The 27,957-nt window shown below is 42.1% G+C and overlaps 1 protein-coding gene across 1 annotated transcript; it reads right to left on the bottom strand.

The window, feature by feature from the left end:
• On the bottom strand, positions 1-27,342 carry MLH1 (mutL homolog 1). Its single transcript, XM_075493448.1, has 19 exons — positions 27,110-27,342; positions 26,179-26,269; positions 25,946-26,044; positions 16,406-16,479; positions 16,008-16,080; positions 14,826-14,917; positions 13,483-13,525; positions 12,775-12,863; positions 10,999-11,111; positions 10,271-10,364; positions 9,116-9,269; positions 8,005-8,363; positions 7,028-7,176; positions 5,175-5,283; positions 4,304-4,367; positions 3,593-3,757; positions 2,679-2,771; positions 2,180-2,293; positions 1-1,626 (listed from the first exon to the last, which is right to left on the bottom strand). The coding sequence occupies exons 1-19, from the start codon at positions 27,214-27,216 to the stop codon at positions 1,459-1,461; spliced, it is 2,250 nt and encodes a 749-aa protein (XP_075349563.1). The 5' UTR covers positions 27,217-27,342; the 3' UTR covers positions 1-1,458.
• Positions 27,343-27,957: the final 615 nt, after the last annotated feature.

The following is a 27,957-nucleotide window of genomic DNA, read 5'->3' as shown; positions in this document are numbered from 1 at the left end:
AGGAAGAAGGTGCTTTCTGGAACAGCGTGGGTTTTGTCCATATTAAGAACTTCCAGTCTTTTCAAGCTGGTACATCACAAGTGGGAAATGAGCAGCACCTGCAGTGTCATTATATTCTGAAGTACTTGAAGCAGCACTGCCCCCATGTTAGACTTTGCTTGAGGCCAGCAGATGCCCATCTGAGAGGAACCATCCTCCTGGACTCTCATCAGATGCTTTCCTGTTGCAAACTGCTGTCCTTCAGGAGTATTTCTCGAAGCAAGGCAGGTTTCAGGACCTTTGCAATCCAGTGCTTCTGCTTGTACCAGGGCTTCTTTTAAATGGAACAGGTATCTTTACAGTGCAAAACTGAAGCTTGGTTTCTTTTGTGGTTTGGATGCTAGATACCTCTCAGACTTAGAAAAATGCTTTCCCTGTTGAGAAACAGCCTCGTATGTAGCAGATCTCCCTAGGCCTACTGATTAAAGTGGAGACAATTGTAGTTCAGTGATCACAGATGATGGTCTGTGCTGTTGCCTCTTTGCCTTCATTTTGTCTGTTTGTTCAGAAGAAACCATCAGCACCTTGATTAGTTGTTCTTTATCTGAAGATAAAGAATAGTTGGGGGTTTTTTAGAGCATTCACATGTACAAAACATCTGCTGAAACCTCATTTGGCATATGGTGGAGACCACGTGCTTCTAGTTCACTTCCTCTAGACCACCCCCATTGAAGCTGCAGAGTGGCACCAAGGGCCTCCTCGTGACAATTCAAGTTTGTGATGGTCTCAGGGAAGGTCAGGGGTCAAATGAAAGCTCAAGCATTTTTTTTCCTGCCTGAGCAGGACTAATGGAGCCTATACTCAGGTTTGTCAGCTGCAACTCTTCTTTGAAATGAATGTCATGTGTGCATGCTCATTTGCTATCTGTCAGAGGATTCCTGTTTCTATTTTCAGACTCCTTGATTAAAAGGGAAGGGATTTGCCTTATTTGCCTGAAATATTACAAGACTAGCTCCTGCAGTAACAGACGATTTTAAGTGCTTTGCGTGCACATTCACAGTGCAGGTACTGTCACACAACAGTCATTCTTAAAACAAAAAGAGGTAGGTAACCTATATTGCTTTCGAGAAGCAAGCTAAGTTAAAGCACCCACATTTCAATTAAGTTCTATCTCCTTTCACAATTACTTAACCCAATTAATTTTCTTCGTAGAAGTTGTACTCTATTAGCATACTGCTTACAAGTGAAACTCACAGCATAAGTGGAGATTTTAGTTTAGGAACTTCAGTTGCATTTAGACATCGCTAAAACAATTATTTTTATTCTTTGATCAACAGAAGGAAAATAGACCATGTTATATGATATTAAATCCCCTTTTTTCTTTCCTCCATCAAGATTGCAGCTTTATCCTCTACTAAGTAAACCAGAGTGTAACATTAATGTTTTTTAGATATGCACCAGTCTATAATAACTACTTGCTCAACATCTCTCAAAAACTTTGTACAGGTCAGGCAGGTTAGCAAGCTGCAAAATGTTGCCATCTTCTGTGAAGTGTTTAGGAGGTAAAAGATGAGTCCTAAAAGCTTTGTAAAGTACATGTTCCACAGTCCATTTCCATGTTGTTGAACCAGGGTCAGAATCTTCATTCTGAAATACAGAAAAAAAAAAAAAAGGACAAACAGTTAAATTTAAATTCTCTTTTACTGGAGGAGAGCACTCCTTAAGAAACTTTATTATGTAAGACTACAGTAATTATAAAATTCTGCTAGTATTAGAGAAGTTAATTCTATACAGTCAAGTTAATTTTAAGCTCTGGAAAGTCACTTGCAGAATGGACTAGCTTAACTGAATGATTAAGCAGATACTTAGACACAAGCAGACTATATTTTTTATATGCATCCTTATTCTTCTATAGAAATTTATCATAGCTCAGCAGGTTAAAAAAATAACATCCCAAACTCAGAGGCCAAGGACTGCTGTAATATTAAGTACACTGCAATACTCAAAGTTAAAAGGTTCTCTTGATACATATAATACTTCAGAAAATAACCCACATTCTTCCAGAATTTTGCCACACTGCTATACTTGATTCACTTCACTGAAAGTAGGAGTTGGGACTAGAAGCCTATAGTTGAAAAAGAAGAACTTTCCTGTGTGGTGTTAGTTGTTTGTTCATATGACTAGTTACATATTCTTGTACCTGAGAGTTTGTCAGGTTGGCTTCATCTATTATATATTGCTTTCTAATCGAGTAGAACATAGCTAATTCTTTACTTAGGCTTTCAAAACACTCCTTTTCTTCATCCCAGTTTACCTGTTACAAGAAAAAGAAGTCATTTAATAGAATCTGGCTAGCAGTTAGAGACTTGATAGAGGTTCTTAATATGGAAAAGTCATAATAATGTCTTGGCCATTTTTGTGCTGATAAGGTGAAGTTATAGACAAAAACAACAACAAAAAAGGGTAGAAATGCAGTCTTTCAAATCAAAATATATTCTCATTCAATCAGTACTTATGAATGCAGAGGCAAAGCACAACTAATCAGTAACCATAGCAAAAGTGTCTGGAGCATGTAACAGTACATTTAACCAACTCCAGCCTTTCCTTTGCAGCTTCTGATGAATGAATTTGATTCACTTCATTCTTTCCTAAATAGAAAAAGTAATTTGTGAATGACTAAAATCATTAAGAGAATATACCTCTGTGGCCAGGCGAAGGATAAACATAGGCAGTCCTTCCAGCGGTGGAACATAGTTGTCTATCAGAAGTGGTAACCCAATCAGGTTTCCTTCCTGCAAGGCAACAATACTGCTTCAGTAAAAAAAAAAAAAAAAAAGTTCGTTCTTGCAGTAAATGCACCAAAACTGTTACGTATTGTAAGACTGATTCTTATCAAACTTAGTGAGCTGTAGGGGTATCTGAAGCTACAAGTTTTTAAAGCCTGATGCCAGGCAGACATTGCAGGAAGAGGGTTAGCAGGGGTGTTTAACTTCATGAGGCCTGGATTTAAGCCACTCGGCTCAGGAAGACCTGAATTCAGCTTCCTCCTCTACCTCTAGCCACTGACTACACAGATCCCACTTCCCAGGAGAATATCTGAGTGAAGTGTCTGGGTTATATGACCCTTGATGAATCTGTTCAGTTTTGTATAGAGTAAGGGATGCATTAGGCCCCCCCAAAAAAAGGAAAAAAAAAAAAAAAAAAAAGACACACACCGAGAGCAATGGTGATGCTGCAGCCCTGCCTGGCTACAGAGCTGGTTAAGCTGCACACCTTGTTGGATAAGAGGTCTGCATTCTAGTTATGGAAGCAATGACTAAATTATTTTGTTTGGTAACTAATTAAATATAAACTTCTTGGTGTAGCACCCTTCTAAAAGCAGCATAAGTCCTGAGCATTTTTAATGAAATGAGCAAGCCACCTAAAACTTAATTATCACTAAGAACTAGCTCCAGTAAGTACTGCAAGCAAGCTATTGCAGTTACCTGTTACCAAAATGTAGAATCATAGAATCATTTAGGTTGGAAAAGACCTTTAAGATCAAGTCCAACCGTAAACCTAACACTGCCAAGTCCACCATTCATTTACTGCCAGAGGTAATAGCAGCAGTTACCTCATCAATTTCAAGAGAAAAATAATCTTTCAACATTTCAGTCTTCTTTTGCAGAAACTCCACAATGTACTCAGCAAGCCCTTCTTTTGGGCCATCTTCTTCTGTCCAGCCACTTTCAGGATCCTCCAAAGCAAGCATTGAAAGCTCATATAAAGGAGCTGGCTCCTAAGAATGGAGAAGGCAAAACTGTTGTTAGTGATGAACACGCTCTATTGGAAATCTATAGCTTCTTCCTTCACATATAAACTCATTGTAATATACCATTTCTGGCCTGCAGAGCAAACAGTTCTGCTTATCATAACCAGTCTAAAAAGGCAGGAATTTCTTTCTGATATATTCTGTGCAGTCCACAGTTCTGCAAAGTGCTGTGATATTTGCTAGCGTTTATCCTGTGATCAACGCTGTATTTCTGATAGATTGTGTATTCAGATTAATTATTTGTCCCAATGTAACAAGCAATAGCAAAACTTTGTGAATATCTAGAAGTGACACTAATAACAAGCAGCCAGGATAACAACTTACAGTAGTAGCTACAAAATTACTAACAGAGTTATCTACATTCTATTCTTACTGTAAAAGAAACAAAACATCGCTCTTGTAGCGGACAAAAACCGACCTGTAAAACTATACATTTGTCTCAAAGGACAGGCTTATTGTAAATAAATTTTAAAACATCTTTTTATATAGGATATAATGTAAAATAATACTTACAGACAACCTTAAGACTCCAAAGTTTGCAAAGTCATAAATAAGTATCTGGTAGAAGAGTTCTTGGCTAAATTGAAGTACAAAAATTAGTTACATGGACAGGATCATGTATCTCCAAGTTACCATCAAGAGGGGAAAATAAGGGTCATCTTGGAAACAGACATACATATCCATTCATACTAACAAAAATCTTACTTTAACTAAACAGTTTAAGATTCACACGCACTATCTAGATGTTTACAGTTAAATCTGTTTCTTGGTTTCTGACATCATTAGCCACATTGTAACATTTCTGCACCATACTCAAGCATGCAGCCGCTATCAGTTTACTCCCAGATACCTTATATTTCAACCTCTTTAATCCTTTGCTGCACTGCAAGAAATGCACAGGAGCTTGGAAACTGACAGACATGTCTATCTTAAGTATATTCTCCTCTTTGTTACAAAATCTGTGTAGCTGGCCCTGTAAGGCTGCATATGCAAACCCACAAACTTTGTGTTATGATCTTGTCCTGCAGCTTCTCTTAACCCAATTGGATACAACGTTTTACATTACTTTTCTGAAGCCTCTGCTTGCTCATCTTTACAGTGTGCTGCAGACGATTATGAAGCAAGTAAGTCTCTCCCTTCCCTGAGTCTGTAAGCACACAATACAGGAGCTGACATTTTAATTACACTGATTCCCTGCAACTTTTCCCAAGCATGCCAGACTGTTTCCACTGTTGTGAACAGATTGCTTAATCTTTAGCCTCATGACTTTTCAGATGGGCAACAAGAAAACGATGTTGGTTTTCCTGTCATTTCCTTCCTTCTCCTAATTAGCTAGGTAATTGGTACTTATTTCAACTGCCAACGAGTCTAACAGCTTCTTTACCTGAGTTTTGTTGTATTGAGAAGATACAGTTTTGTCTGATACTGGGCCAGAGCCCACTGAGGACTGACACAGCCAACAAATGAGTGATCACGTAGCATCTCCTGAAGATCTGAAACAATTGAGGGGGTGGGGAAGAAACAAAAGGATATAATTTCATATTTGCAACCCTGCCCTAATTTATTTAGTTGAGTGGTTTGTGTCTTTTTAGCCTTAAAGTCCCAGATTACTGTTCAGTCACTACTACACCCCTGCTGCTTCTATAGGCCTGTACTACCAATTATCCATGTTTTGAAATATTAAGTATATGTGTATGCACACAAATGATCATATATATTAAAGCGTAAGTGAGATTAGTTATATAACAGTTAAACTACAAATGCAAGTTAAAAAAAAAAAAAAATCTGTGTTTGACTTGAATAGCCTTTCAAAATTTGTTTGTTTCCAACCACAGGAGGTTAGTATGGGTGCACAGACATACTTCAAAGAAAACTGCAGATGTAAAATAAAACTTTGCAACAAAATATAATATTGTCAGACTAAATTCTGAAAGCGTGATAGAATAGGTCCATAATTTATTTATTTTTCTCTCCCAAAATAAGTTTCCGGCCTTCTTATTCATATATATTAAAAAAAAAAAAAAGGTATGAGAAGTCAGGTTCCATACTAAAAGTTCATTTTAGGGATTCCACAAAAAAATGTCACTAGCTGCAGTCCTTGAGAGCAGCTTTGTTACAGGAGCTTGGCACTGCAGTCACACCACATACAAAACACTATGCTACCCAAATTCCACTGTTACCTTTTCCAAAGGAATACAATATTGCGAGACGAGTATTTCTTTCTTGCAAAGGTCTCTTGTAGGTATTTGTTACACATGTGAAGACAAGACACAACCTCAAGCAGCTGCACAAGCTCTACCATGTATTTTGAGACATTTTATGGCTCAGGGACAACCCTTTGATTTCAGTATTTAAACAGTGACAGTCAGATATGGAATTACCAGCCTAATGCAAAACTTTTTCTGGAGCACAAGTAAAGTGTAAGTACATGCTTTCTAAAGATCATGATTTTTAGTACTTTATAAAAAGTTATTTATTACAGATGTCTGTTAGTCTAGCCATTTTAGCTGTGGAGCGTCCCCAATTCTAACTACCAGAAAAATCAAAATAAATTCATCAAAACCCCCAGAACACAAGATTCCCAACATTTAGACTAACTGAATAATATGGGTTATGTGACTCAGTATGACTCTGAAGGCAACTGAAAGAGCTAAGAGGGAAGCAACCATTGGAAGAATTGCAAACCTTTTACCTTTTCCAAAACAACTCTTACCAGAAAAGAGAATAATATTTCACCAGTCTCATCATTTCATGTAAGTGAGACAGATACAAATGAAAGTGAAAAGCAAAAGCAGTAAATAAGTGATGATGACTATCAAGCCTGTCCCAGTCTACTTCACAATCATGCAGCTCAGCAAAATTTTTGTAGTGACCAATTGTAGCTGCCATTTCTGTTTGAAAATTACAAAATAACTTAGCTTTTCAAGCTGTGATTTTATAGTGTTACTAGTTTTGATGCAAGTTAAGGTTTGCAAAATATTTAGAATACATAAAACGTCTATCAACTAACAAGGTACACAGAAGTTTTTAAAACAGTCCTCCAGTGTGGCTCAGTATGGCAGCTGCCTGTTCAAAGTTTGGCCCCTGACATTTAAGCAACGTTTTTGTTAAAAGCTCGCTTAGCAGCATAGTGAGCTGACTGGGCCACCTTTTAAATATCTTTTTCCTCAGCAGTTCAAACCATCATATTTAGTTGGTGGAATAACAATCATCTTGAGAAGCAAAAAGCTTGCTTACTTGCATGCGCCTGGTTACTAATTTCCTCCTGGAGCGTCAATACACTGGTCAAGTTGATAATTCTTCTTCTAGGGGTGCAGGCAGCAGTCATGTCCTTTCTGGTGTCATCTTTCTCCATTTCTACGTCCACGTCTTCCCGTGGTCTCTTTCTGCAATACCGAAACAAAAGGAATTACGTTCAATTTTCCTGTCGCTTAGGCAAAACACACCAACAGATGGGATGTTCCGTTCACATGCTGTACGTTAACACAGGAAATGCAGAAAATTTCCCAAAGCTTCCCAGATAGAAAGACTGTTTTATTTTACTTCCAAGGCATAATTTGTTAGGAAAAGGTAGTTCGTAAGAGAATGTACAACTCTCTTAATACCAATCACATCGGACATCTGTTGCTTAAGCACCAAGTGAATCAGGCTCTAAAGGACACATCAAAAAATGTTGGTATTCCTAATGATTTTTTTTCATGATCATTTTTCTGTAATACTGCCGGGGGGGGGGGGGGGGGGGGGGGGGGGGGGGAGGCAGGGGGAAAATCAGATTCCCTCAGAAGACTTTGGCTTCTCATAACAGCTCCTGCAGGAGCCATAAAAAGATTACAGCACTTTTATCTTTACTAGGGTAATGTCTGCAAAATTCAGTGATATAGTTTCTATCCCCCCACAAAAGGAGGGCCTCCAAAGAGAGACAGACCAGTATGATCTCCCTAAACTAAAGCTAGTGTAATTATTTATACTGCTTCCTGCCTTTCAGTATGCATGGAAATCCCATTCCAGTTACAAAGTTTAATCACAAGTTATGTAATTTACAGTTCACAGATGAAGCTTAATTTCTCAATAAAATGCCATAGAAAGTTATTCTAGGAAAGTTTTTCCTTCTGAAAAAGCAGAATTCCAAAGAGATCAGAAAAATCTTCAGTTTCAGGGCCATGCCATGAAATAAATAGGTAGCCTTGCATGACCTCAGGAAAGATGAAACTTACCGAGGAGGCACCGTCTCAGGAGACAAGTGTCCACTCTCACTCGGCCCCCCAGGCATCACTGTGTCCTCCTGAACATCAGCCATTTCAATTATATCACTGACATCTTCCATTTCAGCATCCTGTGGCCTGACCACACCCTCCGGAGGTCCTGCATTAACCTCTGCCATCACTTCGGTGGGGCCTGTACTTAGGGGGTTGTTCACTGGCTGAAGAAAAGCATCCAATTTCTGCTCTCGAGAATCAGTGCGGACCATCTGATGTGCGTAAACTTTATCACTGGTTCCTTTGGTAACCGCAGAAGAGTTTGCTGATGCTTTTACAACCTCACTGGAAGAACAGTCGGCCCCTGGAAGCAATGTCTTCGTCCAGATATGGGAAAGTAAAGAGAAGAGATTCAACAACAACAAGAAAAAACCCCCACAAAGATCAGCCACATTTCTCACAGCATCTTACTGCTCAGAGGCAAGTAACTTTCAAGCCCCACAAACACAGTGTCAATGGCTTAAACAGGCTGCCAACTTTGCACTTGCTAGACACATAGCATAAATGTCATCATCTTGGCAGTTAACAAAATCATTAGTTAGCATTCCCTTATCTCAGAGGGAAAAGTCTTTAATGTAAAAAAGCACAAAGAAATTTTTTTTTAAAAGATTAGTTATAATTATAAACTATGGTCTATATAAAGAGATATTAGGAAATCTTCCTCCTGATTTTTTTCCCAGTTAGATTAAATCCAAGGTGTTGTCAAACACATAGAACAAACAATTTGCTCAGTCACATGTCTTTCACATAAACCAGGGAAGAATAAAAACAATTTACCACATGTGAAGACTAATATAATCATAAAATCAAAAAGACTGAACAGATACTTGACAGAAGAGTATTTAAAATGTTTTCATGCACTTTTTCTCCAGTAAGTTCACTGCCACATTGTTAACATTGGTATATTAAAGCAATTTCATCCATCCCTGAAACACAGAGCAAAGATCTCAAGCTACCAGTATAACACTGATTAATATCAATCACTGCAGATTGTACTATTGAACAAAGTAAATGTATCCACAATAGTTAAAATAGTGCAGAGCTGTGTTCACTTCAAACTCATTCTCACCTGAGTGAAGTACATCCTTGAAGAATTAGAGCCCAGTAACTTGCTCTCTACATGTTGTTGCACACGCTCTAGAATACTATCTTCATGAAGGAAATGGACCTCATGTTTTGTAGGGTGCACATTCACATCTACATTCTGAGGGGCTATTTCCAGGCTGGAAAACATTTTAAAAAGAAGTTAACCTAAAATTTCCCATGGATGGCAGAGAGGGCACAAATTAGTTCAGTACAAAATTTGTCAGACCTGGGGCCATTACTCCATGCAGAGAAGCCAAAATAGTCCTAAAACCTGCTAAAGTTATACCAAACAAATCTGACTGTAGTGTATTAAAAAATAATTACTCTGAAGAACTCTGTTGCAAACTCACCAAAATCAGCTTACATAGGTAAGCTTAAACCAATCTCTCCATTGTACTACCAACAAAACAGTTTTTAGAAAGATCTTTTACTTGCAGTGTCTCATGAGTTAATGCTTCTGATGCCCTGTCATTTAGCAATAATCCCAAGCAGGAATCCAATTAAACACTGAAATGCAAGAACTTTATTGTTAGAAAGCACTGAATATCAATAAGTTTCACTGGTGAATGGCAAGATTCAATTGCTTAGCAATTACAAAGCCAGGTCTTCCATTCTATATCATATTCTCCAGTTTTTAAAGGACAGTTTCAGTTCAATTTTAGCTATTACTTGACTTTAAAAAAAATTTATTTCCTGTAAGCAGTATGCAATTCACTTCTTTTTGTTGCGTTAGCATACCAAGAGGAACAGTAACTGTTAAAATAACGACACAAATATAAATCCCAGCAAGGAAAAACATTAACGAGTTTGGAATAAATTATCTGACTGGTCTTAAATGCTCTGCTCTATTCCTAGTGTAACTCATTTTAAGTGAAGAACATCCATAATGTCAAAGGACTTAAGCTGAAATTACAGACACTCACTACTTTTGAAAATAAGGCCCACCTTCTTAAGATTTCTTTAATGTGATTGATTTTTATAGCATTAAAGATGCACAGTGAATTATCTCCTGTCTGGCAATTAAGTACCTCAGTGCAATGCTTAACACGACTATCAGGAATACAAATGTCCTTCTAAACCTACTGACCCTAGCTATATCCTACAAGATAGTATTAAAAGGCTACTTCTATTACTTTACCTTAAGTATAGGAATGGATGCGTACTTTTTGGCAAATAAGCAGCATACACAGTTTCTATGGCTTTCCGCAAAGCGGCTGACTCTACCAATCGATCTGAAACACAGAACAAAATGCTGCTTTCAAAATGCACCACTGAAATACACTGCGCAGCGTCCAACTGCTCCTTCAGACTAACTCCTTCACACTTTGTATCTTCAAAGGGCATCCGTTATATCCATTTTTCCCCGAGATCTATTTATTCTTCATATAAAACCAGGAATAGGCAATATCTTCTTAGTATGTTTTATACTTAGAAGGTTTTTTTTCCACAAATACTGAAATAACTAGACTACCTTTTCATTATTTCATACAGTCAAGGTTTGTTGCATCCCATGCCAACGTTGCTACAGAATGGAAAGACCACTCTGTACAAGTCGGCAGGACACAATCATAACCTTGATACTCCACAAGCTTAAGTTTCTTTAGGCCCAGTCTTAGCTGCTTTCCACTATTTAGAGTGCAAACATGATGCACATTACAAATACAAAAACACCTTAAGATCTTCGACTAACTGTAATACTTCAATGTTTTTGTAATATTTCATTGAAGTATTGTACTTCATTATTCTTCAATGTTTAAGAACACTCATACATTTTTCAGTTCTTCAGAAAGTTTTGTTCTTCTGATTATTATGTAAGCAACATATGACTGTACAACATGCTGCCTTTTTTTCTTTTTTTAAACTTACGGTTTATGAAGAGTAAAAATATACATTTCTTCACAGAGTAGTTTGCATTCGTGATGTAGCCTTTCATTTTAAAGGCCAGACTTGCATCTTCACAACCCACTTCTATCAGTTCCCTATTGACAGTTTGACAGAAACACACACACAACAAGTTTTTCAGTTGATGCAAGTTTCAAACAGTACTCACAAGTAGCGATATATTGTTCTAAATTCTATTTATATCACAGTTAATGAAAACATTAGAATTATTTGAGAGTTCAAACCTTCATTGCTGAGCCACAAAAATTATTTAACCTGAACTGCATTGTTTCTTCTTTCTAAGTAAATGTTAAATAGTAATACAGTATGGTTGGAGTCTGTAAAAAGTATCTTTTTAATACCTTAATATATCACAGTATCCATAATATTATAGCATCTATTGATAATTCTAATATGCATTTCACCATTTAAGTAATTGACAGAGATAGACAAGGACACTTCAAAATTGTCAGCAGCCAGGGAAGAACATTCTTGTTCTTGAACTACTCTGTTCACTTTTGCCAGTCTAATATTTATTGTTGGGCTGTTAAGAAGTCATAAAAGTGTAAACATTTCTTTCTTGATCATGCAATACAGATCCTAACATTAACAATATTCAAAACAGTTTTTATCATTTTCACGATTCACTAGTCAAGGAAATCTGCTTTGGTAGTTGGTGAGCACAGAGCTCTAGCAAGGCATTATGCCAACTTCTAAAGTTAACATAGAAAAGGCTTATGGGCTACTTATTTCCAATTCAACCTCAATATATACTGAGTGCCATTTTTATTTGTGTTCTTTTAAGTTAAAATAACAAGCTAGACTAAACACCATCTTAAATGTGGTAAAATAAAAGTTTCACTACAAAACATCTGACATTTAAGTTAAAACATTAGAAGTTTCACATTAAAACATCTGACATCAAAACATTTAAGTTGAAATGGACAATTTATTCAGAACTGTACAAAGGAAAAACTAATCAAATAAGCATTAGTAGTAGACAAAAAAGTATGTAACAAAGAAATACAAACAACACTGCAAACCTTTTCACTAAACAGCCTCTCTATTTTGCTGTGTTTCATAAAGGTGTTTATGTGTATTAAAAGTTACATTCCTTACATGTGAAGTGTAATTTTAGTAACTGAATTGAATTGACACCCAAGTATTCCTGGGACAAATCCATTCCACAAGTCCATTCAATGAATTCTTCACAGTTCAATGTCTTGTAAAGAGAGAATTTTTCCTAAAGTAGCAGATACATTTTCAAAAGATGATTGGTTTTATTTGTTTTCAACTTTTCTGCCTGGTTTACTGAACCTCAGCTAATGTAGCTTTTGTGAAAATATTAAACCATAAGATTTCAGAAAAACAAATTCGAGGAAACTTCAAAATTTATCAGATAGCAGACTGTGGTAAGAAGTGGTAAGATTTTCATGGTGTAGGAAGAGGCTAGGAACTTGTAGAGAACACAGGTACAAGCTTGTTCCTTTTAAATGAGCACACAAAGTTATAAGCAGATGGCTCCCTTTTAGTGCATTAAAGGAACAGCTTTGCAACTTCCCTCTTTCCTTTGATATACTAAAAAAAGTCACACATTCTGCAAGACAAGGGAGACCTCTATTATTGCAACACTCCCTCTTCTCTGTAATTCACCTTGAAGGAAGCAGGAAAAGTTAGAACAGCCCACGTTCTTTAAAAGAGAAAGGGGAGGGAGATTTACTAGAAAACTTCATGTCAAAAGGAAACTGGACATCAACATACCTGCTAACAGCATTTCCAAAGACAGACCTAATGTTGTCCACTGTTGAGGCATTTGATAAGGTTCTAACATCTGACATGGTATCACCTTGCTAAAGAGAGCAGAAATGAGTATCAATCAATTCACAGTTCTGGCTGAAGTTTTAGAAATACATGAAACTTAATAACATTTCTAACACAAAGGCATGGGACATATCATTATAATGTTTTGTATTATTATTTACTTATTTGTGTTCAGAAAAACAATAGATGGTAAATGGCACAGGATTACAAGATTTGCTAGATCACAGACCCATTCAGGCTAGTAACTCCATCTTTGAAAATGAGGAACATAAGCAGTTCAGTAAATAATTATCAAGAATGCCACAGAATAAAGGTACTCTACCGCATCCTCTTTCACACAGTTATTAGTAACCAGACTCTTAAAAGAAGTTGAAACAGCTCAAAGCTAAACCAAAATAAAACATTGACCACATAGAAAACGCCAAACTCCTGACAAATACATTTTTGTCTTGTTTACTTTTAACTAATGCGTTCTCTATACAAACTGCATCAACATACACTTCAACATTTCAGTACAAGGGAAAGCTCTATACACTATTCCCATTGCAAAAGACGCAGTGCAAATTTTCTGGCTTTTTCAGATATATATATTATACACACATATATATATATAGACACACGGTGAAGTTAAAGACTTTATTTACCTACCTTTTTAGCTGAAAAGCTGATGCCCGAGTTATGGATGGCATACCTGAAAAACAAGTAAACATAAGACTGCAGTATGTGACAGAAAAGGTTACTTTCCCTGAATGCTGAAAAGCAGCTAGTAAGGGGGGCAAATAATTTCATTTCCTGTTACACAGTAATGTGATTTGAGCCAAATTGAGCTTTTGTAGACTAAACAGCTATAAAAATAAATGTTTTCCATTTATAACTCACCTGTAACCATATGACATTCAAGGATCAGCTTAGCTTATTTCTCAAAAAAACCTGATCAACTTCTATAGGCCTGGTTAGTTCAGTTTCATTGCATAGGTTTAACTAGAACAGCAAAACCTCCTCAGTGTAACAGAATCGAGTCTCAGCTACTATGGAGAAGGATCTGAAAAATGGCTGGCTCACCCTTCTAACTTCCCCTACCCAGATGGTTCAGCTGTCTGTGATCCCAGGGCCAAGTTCTGATACACTACAGCTGCGTAACCCTGGCTCAAACTTCTAGGGAAGTTGCTAAGTTGTGAGAAAGAACACACGGTAGAACCTTGCAAGATGAGAAACATGCAAATGCAGACAGAGGTTAGACTCTTGTGACCGGGACAGTAACTCAAAAATTCAAGAGGAAAACAACCAAAATGAAAAGATGTAAAATCCTAACGGAAAAAACACACCAATGAGTCGGAAGCCTGTAACTCAGCAAGACTTCAGATCAGCCTGTTCCATGGAGCGGTGGGACCTGACCCTTCACCTCCTGGCTGAAGTCTGCCTGGCCAGGAAAGACTCTTAAGTAGCTCATTCAGGGAGCAGGCTAATGTTTAGGCATACAGTCTTGCTACTCTTTGCTAGCTTTTGTGTTTACTGAAAGTGTAAAGCCATTATTTTGGTTAAATTGTGTAGATCCTGCTTGCAAAGCCTCTGCACGTGGCAAAAGATGCAACAAAGGGACCCAGGAAGAGAACATCTGGTAGCTAAAGTGATATTATTTTTTTTTCCTGCCATTCAGCTTTTTCATATTCAGCCAAATCTCAATGCTCTTGCAGAGTTTTTACTTGGATTCTATTCAGCCCAAGTTCATTGAGAGTTCACTCATTCAAGTCTATCACCATTTGTTGGCTGGAATTCTTACTAATAATAGTAATTGACTGAATACAATGTTTCTCCTCTGGATTTTCTGTATCAAACTGGACTGTTATCTGACACTGTATACTAACAAATAGTTAAAAAAACCTCAAAAACAACAACAAAATGACACTGCATACACATATGCCAGTCCCTCTGAAAACACCCAGTACTCCCAATGGCAGTAGAAAAAATTGGGGACCCCTATCTCAGTTTACCTGCTAACAACTTCTAGTATTTTTGCATATTCTTCATTTGGATTTTTTAAAGCTTTCCTCCTTGTATTTACATTGTAAAAAAGATCTTCAACCTACAGAGAAAAAGATCACAATTAAAAATCATCTTAAAAATCTTCTCTCGCTATATAATTCATCTAAATCCATCCTCTTAATAGATACTACAAAATTTTCTGAAAACATTTTAGTTTATGAAGGATTTTACATTCAATTTATTCCTTAACTGCTTAGGTTCACCTAACAAAATACAACTCCAGAGAAATGTATGTTTTCAAGTATTTTGCTACAACAGGATTTTTACCAATAGCAACAATTCTACGACTCACTTTTCAGTGAGTTACATGCTTTCCATTGCAGATGACAATGGATTCCCTGATTACACTGTCTTAATGAAATGCAAATAAGTGTTAAAACAGTTGCTGCAATCAAGGCTGTTAATGTCATTACAACAGCAGCTTAAACTGTTCCTTTTCACTATTTATTTAAACAATATGCAAATTAGTTTTCTGCTATAGAAAAGTGAGAAAGGCAGAAGTTTAAAGTTCATCTTCTTTTTTAATAAACATTATCCTAAACATTGACATGTGAAGCTTGCTGGGTATATGTTCCCACAGCAAGACACACCTGCAGACTCCCAGGCCAGGCTTTCACTTTCCACCCTACACTGTGCAACATGCACAGTCCTTCCCATTCCAAACTCCTTATTCTTCATAATCCTACTGCCAATCCTAATCCCAACCCACATGCAAAGCTTGCTAGATATAAGAAAGATATGACTGAAAGACAAACAGCAGTTCTGCAGTTTCATGTGCCAGCCCTCATCTTCCCACTCTGGCTTACACAATGTAGACCACTTCTCCATATTCTAAGCTTCTTGCAGTCCTAACTGTCCATGGAGGCTTTCAGCAGACCAGAAGGATTATGAAATATTTTTGATAGTGTATGACTATGCTATCCGCGGGGGGGGAGGGGCGGGGGGGGGGGAGGATCTTCTGACATTTACCTTGGGGAAGAAAACAAAACAAAAACCCCCAACATCATTTGGAAAATATTCTAAGGAGATACTGTCATGTACCTTACAATGTAACACATACCAATAAGTGGTGTAAGCGTAATGACCAGGGAACAGAAGAGGGACAAGAGAGAACATGCACAAAAACTTACGGTGATCTGAGTTCCTTGGTTTCCAGCACAGGGTTTTGGAGGGGCTTTAATTTTTCCATCACTGTAAGTAGCTCTAGGCAGAAAATAAAAATAAAAAGCTCCTACATTGGCTGCTGAAGTAGAATTCCTTTGAAGATTATCTTTTTTTTCCCCCCTATTTTTAAAATATATGGTTTAAGCCAAAAGCTTACCTTTACAATTTGGAATTAAAAAAAAAAAAAACCACACACACAAAAAAAATCACTCAAACTATGTTTTCTCACATTCTGGGTCTTTTTTGTAACTACCATAGAAACACATACCCCACTCTCCTCCTTTATAAGAGCACTGAAAAGAGAATTAAATACATCTGTTGATTATTACATGCAGCAGAAGTCACTTGATAATAGGTAGCATACCTGTATGCACACTTTGCATCAGCTGTTCTAGTTGTTACAGTAACATGGGCAACATGACTGATGCTAGCCAATGCCTAGAGAAAGAGAAAGCATCTTTGTAAACCTTGCTCTGGAGACCATTGATTGCTGAAGGAGAGTCCACACTTCAACACACAACACAACACTTCATCACTAAATTTTGATATACCACTTGCAAGTAATTAATAAAAAACCCTCACAAGAAAATGGCAGGTCAGTAAAGCTTGAACAAACTTCAGTACCTATAACACTGACTTTTATCCAGGACCTTCTTTTGGCTTTTCTAACACTTCATTATCTCTGACAATGCAAGCAGCTAACCATATAATATAGCTAAAAGAAATCTGCGAAGTTATTACAGTTGTATTCTTTTCCTCCTTTTGTGTTAACAAGAGACAGCTGGAAGGTTTTAGCCATTATCTCCTCATTCCTACCCAAGTTGTTCTTCTGACTGCAGGTAATATTACAAAGTTAGGTTACAATGGTTTTCCTGAAAAACTCAATGGACATGTCTACACAGCCTGCTGAAACCAGCCTCAGGACCAGACTCTACTGGCTGTGGAGCTGATTATGTTGAAAGTGTGTGAGGAGAGGACTCAAGCAGAGTCTAATCTCTGGAGTGTTGTCGTGGTTGAGCCCCAGCCAGAAGCTAAGCACCATGCAGCCGCTCGCTCACTTCCCCCCCAGTGGGATGGGGGAGAGAATCGGAAGAGCAAAAGTAAGAAAACTCGTGGGTTGAGATAAGAACAGTTTAATAATTGGAACAAAATAATAGTAATAATAATAATGAATTATAATGAGAAGGAAAAAACAACGAGAGAGAAAGAGAGGAACAAAACCCAAGGGAGGGAAAAAAGGGGAAAAAAATATATTTTTAAAAAAATGATACAACTGCTCACCACCCGCCGACCAACGCCCAGCCAGTCCCCGAGCAGTGATTGCTCCCCCCCGCCCAGCTCCCCCCAGTTTATATACTGGGCATGACATCATATGGTATGGAATAGCCCTTTGGTCAGTTTGGATCAACTATCCTGGCTGTGCCCCCTCCCATTTCTTGGGCACCTGGCAGAGCATGGGGAGCTGAAGGGGGGGGGGGGGGGGGAAGTCCTTGACCAATGTAAACACCGCTTAGCGACAGCCAAAACATCAGCGTGTTATCAATATTATTCTTATACTAAAATCCAAAGTACAGCACTATACCAGCCACTAGGAAGAAAATTAACTCTATCCCAGATGAAACCAGGACAGTATCCACCCCTTATTCTATACCATTTATGTCATGCCCAGGTTCTACCTTTTCTAATACAATTAATCACCACCACCTTTCCTGTCTCTTGATATGTATATCTATATATGTACACACAGTTATCATTCCCTTGGTCTATGGGCCATCCTTCTAAAATGTTTATTAAGTTCATTTAGTCCATGACTTTGGGCTCCATCTGTCATAATAGTCCTTCATGGCAGAAGGGATGGTGTGTGGTGTTGGATTGTTGCATGCTGAAGCCAGTTCTGGTTCCATCACCACTGCACTTTGCTTGCTTTCATCGAAATTCATTCTTCACTAATCTGGGTGATCCTTATTGAAATACCATGGATATGGTGTATAGTAATCATACAAGTGATGACACACAGTATTATATAGCAGTTAACATCATACCATTTAGTTCATTGGCTATTCTCACCCAAAATCAAATCCCTTTGAGGTACACACTGGACTTCCCCATCCTTTCGCATTACCCACCAAGTGCACCCGGGTCCTTGAGCAAAAGCAATCCCACAAATGGGCTTGCCTTTGCCCGAGGCAGGAGTAACCCAGACTGTCTTCCCCAGCATGTTTTTTGTGCGCACTACAGGGACCTTATCCCCTTCTACAGTGCGTAAAAGTTTTGATTGGGCAGGGCCAGCTCGATTGGCAGATCCTCTAGTGTTGACTAACCAGGTGGCCTTTGCTAAATATGTATCCCAATGTTTGAACGTCCCACCACCCATTGCTCTCAGTGTAGTCTTTAACAGTCCATTGTATCGTTCAATTTTCCCAGAGGCTGGTGCATGATAGGGGATGTGATACACCCACTCAATGCCATGCTCTTTGGCCCAGGTGTCTATGAGGTTGTTTCAGAAATGAGTCCCGTTGTCTGACTCAATTCTCTCTGGGGTGCCATGTCGCCATAGGACTTGTTTTTCAAGGCCCAGGATAGTGTTCTGGGCAGTGGCATGGGGCGCAGGATACGTTTCCAGCCATCCAGTGGTTGCTTCCGCCATTGTAAGCAGATAGCGCTTGCCTTGGCGGGTTTGTGGGAGTGAGATATAATCGATCTGCCAGGCCTCCCCATATTTATATTTCAGCCATCGCCCTCCATACCACAGAGGCTTTAACCGCTTGGATTGTTTGACTGCAGCGCATGTTTCACATTCATGGATAACCTGTGCAATAGTGTCCATGGTTAAGTCCACCCCTCGATCACAAGCCCATCTATATGTTGCATCTCTTCCTTGATGGCCTGAGGTGTCATGGGCCCACCGAGCTATAAATAATTCACCCTTATGTTGCCAGTCCAGATCCACTTGAGCCACTTCAATCTTAGCAGCCTGATCCACCTGCTGGTTGTTCTGATGTTCTTCAGTGGCCCGACTCTTGGGTACGTGAGCATCTACGTGACGTACTTTTACAACCAGGTTCTCTACTCGGGCAGCAATATCTTGCCACAATGCTGCAGCCCAGATGGGTTTACCTCTGCGCTGCCAATTGTTCTGCTTCCATTGCTGTAACCACCCCCACAGGGCATTTGCCACCATCCATGAGTCAGTATAGAGATAGAGCACTGGCCACTTTTCTCGTTCAGCAATGTCTAAAGCCAGCTGGATGGCCTTGACTTCTGCAAATTGGCACAATTCACCTTCTCCTTCAGCAGTTTCTACAACTTGTCATATAGGACTCCATACTGCAGCCTTCCACCTCCGATGCTTTCCTACAATACGACAGGACCCATCAGTGAACAGGGCATATTGCTTCTCATTTTCTGGTAGTTTATTATACAGTGGGGCCTCCTCAGCACGCGTCACCTCCTCCTCTGGCGATATTCCGAAACCTTTGCCTTCCGGCCAGTCCATAATTACTTCCAAGATTCCTGGGCGATTGGGGTTTCCTATCCAAGCCCATTGTGTGATCAGTGCAACCCACTTACTCCACGTAGCATCAATTGCATGATGCGTAGAGGGGACCCTCCCTTTGAACATCCAGCCCAGCACCCGCAGTCAAGGTGCCAAGAGCAGTTGTGCTTCCGTACCAACCACTTCTGAAGCAGCTCAAACCCCTTCATATGCTGCCAATATCTCTTTCTCAGTTAGAGTATAGCGGGCCTCGGATCCTCTGTATCCCCGACTCCAAAACCCTAAGGGTCGACCTCGAGTCTCCCCGGGTGCTTTCTGCCAGAGGCCCCAGGTAGGGCCATTCTCCCCGGTGCGGTGTAGAGCACATTTTTTACATCTTGTCCTGCCCACACTGGCCCAAGGGCTACTGCATTAACTATCTCCCGTTTAATTTGTTCAAAGGCTTGTCGTTGCTCAGGGCCCCATTTGAAATCGTTCTTCTTCCAGATCACCTGATAGAGAGGGCTTACGATCAGACTGTAATTTGGAATATGCATTCTCCAAAAAGCCACAGCACCTAAGAAAGCTTGTGTTTCCTTTTTGCTAGTTGGTGGAGACATGGCTGTTGTTTTGTTAATCACATCCATTGGGATCCGACGACATCCATCTTGCCATTTTATTCCTAAAAACTGGATCTCCTGTGCAGGTCCCTTGACCTTACTTTGTTTTATGGCAAAACCGGCTTTCAGGAGGATTTGGACTATTTTTTTCCCTTTCTCAAAAACTTCCTCTGCTGTATTGCCCCACACGATAACGTCATCAATATATTGCAGATGTTCTGGAGCTTCGCCCTGTTCCAGTGCAGTCTGAATCAGTCCATGGCAAATGGTAGGGCTGTGTTTCCACCCCTGGGGTAGTCGATTCCAGGTGTACTGAACGCCCCTCCAAGTGAAAGCAAACTGCAGCCTGCACTCTGCTGCCAAAGGGACTGAGAAGAACGCATTAGCAATATCAATTGTAGCATACCATTTGGCTGCTTTTGACTCCAGTTTGTATTGCAGTTCCAGCATGTCCAGCACGGCAGCACTCAGCGGTGGCGTGACTTCATTCAGGCCATGATAGTCTACTGTTAGTCTCCACTCTGCGTTAAGATTTCGCACTGGCCATATGGGACTGTTAAAAGGTGAGCGAGTCTTACTGATCACTCCTTGGCTCTCCAGTCAACGAATCAGCTTATGGATGGGAATCAGGGAGTCTCGGTTGGTGCGATATTGCCTCCGGTGCACCGTTGTGGTAGTGATTGGCACCTGTTGTTCTTCAACCCCCAGCAACCCCACAACAGAAGGGTCCTCTGAAAGACCGGGCAAGGTAGACAGCTGTTTAATTTCCTCCGTCTCCAAGGCAGCTATTCCAAAAGCCCACCGGTACCCTTTTGGGTCCTTGAAATACCCTCTCCTGAGGTAGCCTATGCCAAGGATGCACGGAGCCTCTGGACCAGTCACAATGGGGTGCTTTTGCCACTCATTCCCAGTTAGGCTCACTTCAGCCTCCAATACAGTCAGTTGTTGGGATCCCCCTGTCACTCCAGACATACAGATGGGTTCTGCCCCTATATAGCTTGATGGCATCAGGGTACACTGTGCACCGGTGTCTACTAGAGCCTTATACTCCTGTGGGTCTGATGTGCCAGGCCATCGAATCCACACAGTCCAGTAAACCCGGTTGTCCCTTTCCTCCACCTGGCTGGAGGCAGGGCCGCCCTAATCCTGGTCATAATATTCATTACCCATTTCTTGTGTATGAGTCAGGAATTTCTTCATTAAAATCAGCCCTCTTACTCTGTCTGGGGAACTGTCCACTGGAAACCGGAGCAGCAATTTTCCTGGAAGAAGTCCCTTTGGTGATTGTTTTTCCTTGCAACTCACGTACCCGTGCCTCTAGGGTTGAGGTAGGTTTTCCATCCCACTTCCTCACATCCTCTCCGTGGTCATGCAAGTAAATCCATAGGGTGCCCCGTGGTGTGTACCCTCTATATCCTCTCTCTTGAGCAGAAGAACGCTGACTCCTAATAGCTGAGACACTGGTCCGTGTAGGTAGGGAGCAGGACATATCCTCTTTGAACCGTTGGAACTCTTGGGACAGTTTCTCCACAGCTGAGACAAAGGAAGAAGAGATACTTTCTTCGTATTCTCGGAGGTTACTAGCAGCTTCATTCACTGTTGGACCGTCTCGATCTTTCCAGGTCAGTATTGCCAGTGAGTTGGCACATGATGGTGGTGTGTTTCGTACCAACTTCCGCCACATAGGTCTTGTGCACTGGACCTCGTCTGGATCTATGGGTGACCGCACATCGTCCAGGTCACCATAAATCACTTCCAGCACAGCTAATTCCCTCAGGTACTGGATACCTTTCTCCATGGTGGTCCATTTCCTGGGGCGGTATACAACATCTTCCTTGAGGGATATCTTTCTCTTATAGCTGACAGGAGTCGCCTCCAGAGGCTGCGGGCTGGTTCCCCTTTTCCAATCGCTTTGTCAATGCCCCCTTCCCTAGAAACAGATCCCAGCTGCTTGGCTTCCTTACCCTCTAATTCCAGGCTACTGGCCCCGCTATCCCAGCATCGGAGCAGCCAGGTGACAATGTGCTCCCCTGGACAATGGCTGAAATCTTTTCGCATATCTCGCAGCTCACTCAGGGATAGGGATCGGGTGGTTTCAGTCTCATTTACGAGTTCTTCCTCTTCCTGTGATGGCCCTGCTCTTTCATCTTCCCTTTCTAAACGAGCTGACTTTCGCTTCCAGGATTTCTTTTTATGTATAGGGGCGACTGATACTGACATGGGTTCGTTCCCTGTTTGAACCGCAATGCTTGTAACAGAGTTATCCGGAGCAGCTGCAGCCGCAGTGCCTGTCGCAGGGGGGGCTGGAGCAGCCGCAGTGCCTGTCGTTTTGTCACCAGATCCTTGAGGGTTCTGAGTAGCGTTGAACAGGGCTCGGTAGGCATGGGCCAGACCCCAGCACATTGCAGTGATTTGTATCTCCTTAGAATTGCCAGAGTCACAGCATACTTTTTCCAAATATTCTACGAATTTTTCAGGATTCAGCACTTGTTCAGGGGTGAAGTTCCAAAACACTGGAGGTGCCCACCGTCCTAGGCATTTGCCCATGCTATCCCACACACCCTGCCACTCATAACTATCCAGCCTTGGGGCAGATCTCTGGATGATATTCTTAAATTGCTTACTAACCCTGGACAAGATCGAAACAATATTCCCAAGCAATACCAATACAAGTATCTTAACTACCCAAGGTTCAAAATACTGAAAAGTTACTGTAATGAAGGAGGAAGCATTGTAGAAGAAAGTAGTGAAGGTACAATTCTGCATTTCCTCCATAAAAAACCTCTCAGAGGAAGAAGTATAATTGCGAATTGTCTCCATAAGATGATACCTGACATACAGTAATGGTTTCAGTACAGCACTTAGATACCAAAATAAACCCAAGGTCACTGTTTTAATAACAAATCTCACAGGCAAAACATCACCAATTAAAGCAGAGCACAGCAGACTGCAAAAACCAACACCGATCTTTAACATGTACGGCAAAAAAATGAGCATGGTGCAGATCAGGTAAACCAATGCTAGGAACAGATGGATCAATATCACATCCTACAACTACTAACAGATCTAAATTCCTTAATACGCTCTGGTTAATCTGTTATTATCTCAAACCCTTCGTGCCCCATGTTGGGCACCAAAAAGGACTGTCGTGGTTTAGCCCCAGCCGGCAGCTGAGCACCACGCAGCCGCTCGCTCACTTCCCCCCCAGTGGGATGGGGGAGAGAATCGGAAGAGCAAAAGTAAGAAAACTCGTGGGTTGAGATAAGAACAGTTTAATAATTGGAACAAAATAATAGTAATAATAATAATGAATTATAATGAGAAGGAAAAAACAACAAGAGAGAGAGAGAGAGAGGAACAAAATCCAAGGGAGGGAGAAAAGGGGAAAAAATATATTTAAAAAAAAAATTATACAACCGCTCACCACCTGCACCACCTGCCGACCAACGCCCAGCCAGTCCCTGAGCAGTGATTGCTACCCCCTGCCCAGCTCCCCCCAGTTTATATACTGGGCATGACATCATATGGTATGGAATAGCCCTTTGGTCAGTTTGGATCAACTATCCTGGCTGTGCCCCCTCCCATTTCTTGGGCACCTGGCAGAGCATGGGGAGCTGAAGCAGGGGGGGGGAAAGTCCTTGACCAATGTAAACACCGCTTAGCGACAGCCAAAACATCAGCGTGTTATCAATATTATTCTTATACTAAAATCCAAAGCACAGCACTATACCAGCTCCTAGGAAGAAAATTAACTCTATCCCAGATGAAACCAGGACAAGTGTGCAAGAATCTATATATCCGAGCCCAGGCAACATACTTATGTATCTTCTTGTCTGTCTGGAGGGGAGAGCAGAACTCATCCTGGACTGTTCTTTCAGACAAGTTTAGATACAGCCTATGGGAATCTGGAGAACTACTATATCCGAGGGGTCAGAGACACTAAATTTGACTAACAGCAAAAGCAAAGGAAGACAAATGTACATTTCAACCATTTAGTTTTAAGTATTGTATTTAGACAAATGTCTGACATCAAAGATTCACCTTCCACTCAAGTCTTTCATTGTCTTTTACCTGTAGGCTCCTGAAGCAACATTTGAGAAGCCAGGCCTTGTTTTACTTAAAAAAAAAAAAAATCTTTCTCCAGAAAGCAAAAAGAATAGAGGGATGCCTAGGGAGACATATATAATCTTGAAAGACAAAGAAATGTATTTTGAACCATATTCACACAGCAGACTCTCTCAGAAAAACAGAACCTTCTGTAAAGAGTATTGGGAAGGAGATTTCCTGGCTAACTGGGGAAGTCCCTGCTGACTGGAGATTAGCGAATGTGACACCCATCTTCAAGAAGGGCCGGAAGGAGGACCCGGGGAACTACAGGCCTGTCAGCCAGACCTCGGTGCCGGGGAAGCTGATGGAGCAGATCATCCTGAGTGCTATCACACGCCATGTAGAGAACAACCAGGGGATCAGGCCCAGCCAGCATGGGTTCAGGAAAGGCAGGTCCTGCTTGACCAACCTGACCTCCTTCTATGATAAGGTGACCCGCCTAGTGGATGAGGGGAAGTCTGTGGATGTTGTCTATCTAGACTTCAGTAAAGCCTTTGACACGGTTTCCCACGGCATTCTCCTGGAGAAACTGGCTGCTCATGGCTTGGACGGGTGTACTCTTCGCTGGGTAAAGAACTGGCTGGACGGCCGGGCCCAGAGAGTGGTGGTGAATGGAGTTTACTCCGGTTGGCGGCCGGTCACAAGCGGTGTTCCCCAGGGCTCGGTGTTGGGGCCAGTTCTGTTTAACATCTTTATCAATGATCTGGACGAAGGGATCGAGTGTACTCTCAGTAAGTTTGCAGACGACACCAAGTTGTGCGGGAGCGTTGATCTGCTGGAGGGTAGGCAGGCTCTGCAGAGGGACCTGGACAGGCTGGATCGATGGGCTGGGGTGAATTGTATGAGGTTTAACAAGGCCAAGTGCAAGGTCCTGCACTTGGGCCACAGCAACCCCATGCAACGCTACAGGCTTGGGGAAGAGTGGCTGGAAAGCTGCCTGGCAGAGAAGGACCTGGGGGTGTTGGTTGACAGCCGCCTGAATATGAGCCAGCAGTGTGCCCAGGCGGCCAAGAAGGCCAATGGCATCCTGGCCTGTATCAAAAATAGCGTGGCCAGCAGGACTAGGGAAGTGATTGTGCCCCTGTACTCGGCACTGGTGAGGCCGCACCTCGAATACTGTGTTCAGTTTTGGGCCCCCCACTACAAGAGGGATATTGAGGTACTGGAGCGCGTACAGAGAAGGGCAACGAAGCTGGTGAAGGGTCTGGAGCAGAAGTCTTATGAGGAGCGGCTGAGGGAGCTGGGACTGTTTAGCCTGGAGAAAAGGAGGCTGAGGGGAGACCTCATCGCTCTCTACAACTACCTGAAAGGAGGTTGTAGAGAGGTGGGGGTCGGTCTCTTCTCCCAGGTAACAAGTAATAGGACAAGAGGAAATGGCCTCAAGTTGCGCCAGGGGAGGTTTAGACTGGATATTAGGAAATTTTTCTTCACCGAGAGGGTTATCAAGCATTGGAACAGACTGCCCAGGGAAGTGGTTGAGTCGCCATCCCTGGAGGTATTTAAAGGACGTTTGGATGAGGTACTTAGAGACATGGTGTAGTGGTGGTTTTTGGCAGTGTTAGGTTTATGGTTGGACTCGATGATCTTAAAGGTCTTTTCCAACCTATATGATTCTGTGATTCTGTGAGATAGTATATAAACCCCACTATAACAGGATAACAACAAACAATGAACAGTTTCAAAACCTTGATGAAGACCTTACCTCGCCCCTAAAACCATATGTAGAAATACTAGTCAAGTCTTCAAATTTTTGCAGTTTACTCGTAGTAAATCTCTCACATACAATGTCCAGATCTTCTTTCTATGTGAAAGGGACAAGTAAAAGTCACTTTCAATTTCCAAGTATTTTCGAGATCAGAAACATTTATAAATGGAAATAAATTTTAAAAGGTAGTATTGAACATCAGCATACAGCTGTCAACTTTGTTTACTCACTCTGATACCACAGCCATTATCTTGGACCTGGATGAGCTTCAGACCACCTTCTTTAACTACTACCTGGATACTTGTAGATTTAGCATCCAAACTGCAGAAACCAAGAAAGCATTCTAGAGAACAGCAATTCTAGAGTATAAAGGACTATATGACTTAAATTGAATTTTAAATCTCTCATACAAGTGATAGTTTGTTTCTACTCTAGTTGTCACTCATGTTGGAATTTATTCTGTTTCAAATAAATCTTTACTGTCTCCTTCCTTTTTTCCTTCTAGCAACAGTGATATATTATTCTAAATCACCATCCACAACAATTATGACAAACTTTCAGAAATTTTAAAAATTAAGGAAGAAGGTGCCTAGTCCAAGAACTAGACCTGCTCTTCCCATTACCGAAACCTACTGCAGACTCAGCGGCTTGCTTTTGCACGGTTGATACAGCTCACTACCCTTACTAGTGAAAAGGCAGCAATTTTAATCCCAGACAGACTTTATCTTCAGAACAAATAACCGAATTATCGACACTGAAAGCAAATGATTCATAAGCTTATCAAACAACAATGAAAAAACTAAACATAAGTTTGGACAAGCCTTTTTGAACAGAGTTGTCCCCCTCTGCATGTCAATACGAGCGCACACGGATCATCTCTCCTCAGCACCCACACTTATGTTCACCCCCCGTTACACGCCGGCGGCCTGGAAGCGGTGACAGCGGTGACAGAGCCGCAGCGCGCCCGACACCTTCGGCCCCCTCCCGCTGTCTGAGGGCCCGACCGCGCCACAGCCCGCCGGGCTGCCCCGGAGCAGCCCCTCAGCAGGCCCCCGGCCCCGAGCGAGGCCGGGCTGCGGCCCAGCGCCCGCGGCAGCCCCGCGCCCACGGCAGCCCCCTGGCCCCCGTCCAGCAGGGCGGGAGGGGCAGACCCCGCGTTACCAGTTCTCTATCATCTCCTTGATGGCGTTCGCCGGTCTCTGGATGACCTCGCCGGCCGCGATGCGGTTCACCACGGCTTCATCCAGCCGCCGGATCACGCCGGCCATCAGTGCGGTGACAGGAGCCCGGCCCGGGCAGCTGCCGGGGGGGAAGGGCGAGGGGGGAAAAGGGCGCCCGAGCCGCCTAGGCCGGCTGCTCGGGCAGCCCCAGCAACGGGCCTCTGAGGGGAGAGGAGGGGGGGAGAGGGGCGGGGCACTAAGGGGACCCCATGGGTCAGCGGGAGACGGAAGGGACCGCGGGGCAGGCGGGAGGACACGGGGGGCGCACGACGAGGGTGAGTGAAGAGCAGCGGGGCGGGGAGGGAAGAGCGGCGGGGCGGGGGCCGCTTCGAGAGGGGCCGAAGAAGAGGCCGCACGGCCCCGCTCCCGCCAAACCGCCGCTTACCCGCCCCCGCCTCCTTGAGAGGGCGGCTCTCCGATTGGGCGACGCAAGTGCCCGTCACACGGCCTCCTTCCTTCCCGCGGCAGAAATAAACACGGAGAGGGGCCGGAAGGGGCCCCGCTGTGATTGGCTGAGCGGCGCGGGGGCGGAGCGGTGCTGCGGAGCGGGGGCGGGGCAGGAGCGCGCCGCCTGGCGTCAGGAGGTTGCGCTACGCGCGGGCTTGCGGCACGCGTGACGCCGTGCGTCTCCAACGTAGGCATCGCAGTACGTCATGGCGGCGTGCCTCGTGAGGGCCGGCTGTGACCGCAACGTGCGGCCGGTGTGGTCGCGGTACAGGTTAGGCGACAGGGCTGCGCCCGCAGCGCGCATTTGTCTACGTGTCTGTGGCCACGGTGCGTACTGTGATG

This window comes from Mycteria americana, chromosome 2 (assembly GCF_035582795.1).
Source record: "Mycteria americana isolate JAX WOST 10 ecotype Jacksonville Zoo and Gardens chromosome 2, USCA_MyAme_1.0, whole genome shotgun sequence".
Classification (NCBI taxonomy): domain Eukaryota; kingdom Metazoa; phylum Chordata; class Aves; order Ciconiiformes; family Ciconiidae; genus Mycteria; species Mycteria americana.
The sequence above is the reverse complement of the archived record's forward strand: the minus strand, read 5'-3'. Positions and strand labels throughout refer to the sequence as shown.

Bases quoted from the DNA above. Each gene is read 5' to 3' on its own strand.
- MLH1 (XM_075493448.1), bottom strand. From the start codon at position 27,216: ATGGCCGGCGTGATCCGGCGGCTGGATGAAGCCGTGGTGAACCGCATC. The intron at 11,112-12,774 runs GTATGTTGATGT...AACTGTCAATAG, and splicing joins TTTGGAAATGCTGTTAGCAG to GGAACTGATAGAAGTGGGTT. The intron at 1,627-2,179 runs GTACAAGAATAT...TCTGTATTTCAG, and splicing joins CCAACCTGACAAACTCTCAG to AATGAAGATTCTGACCCTGG.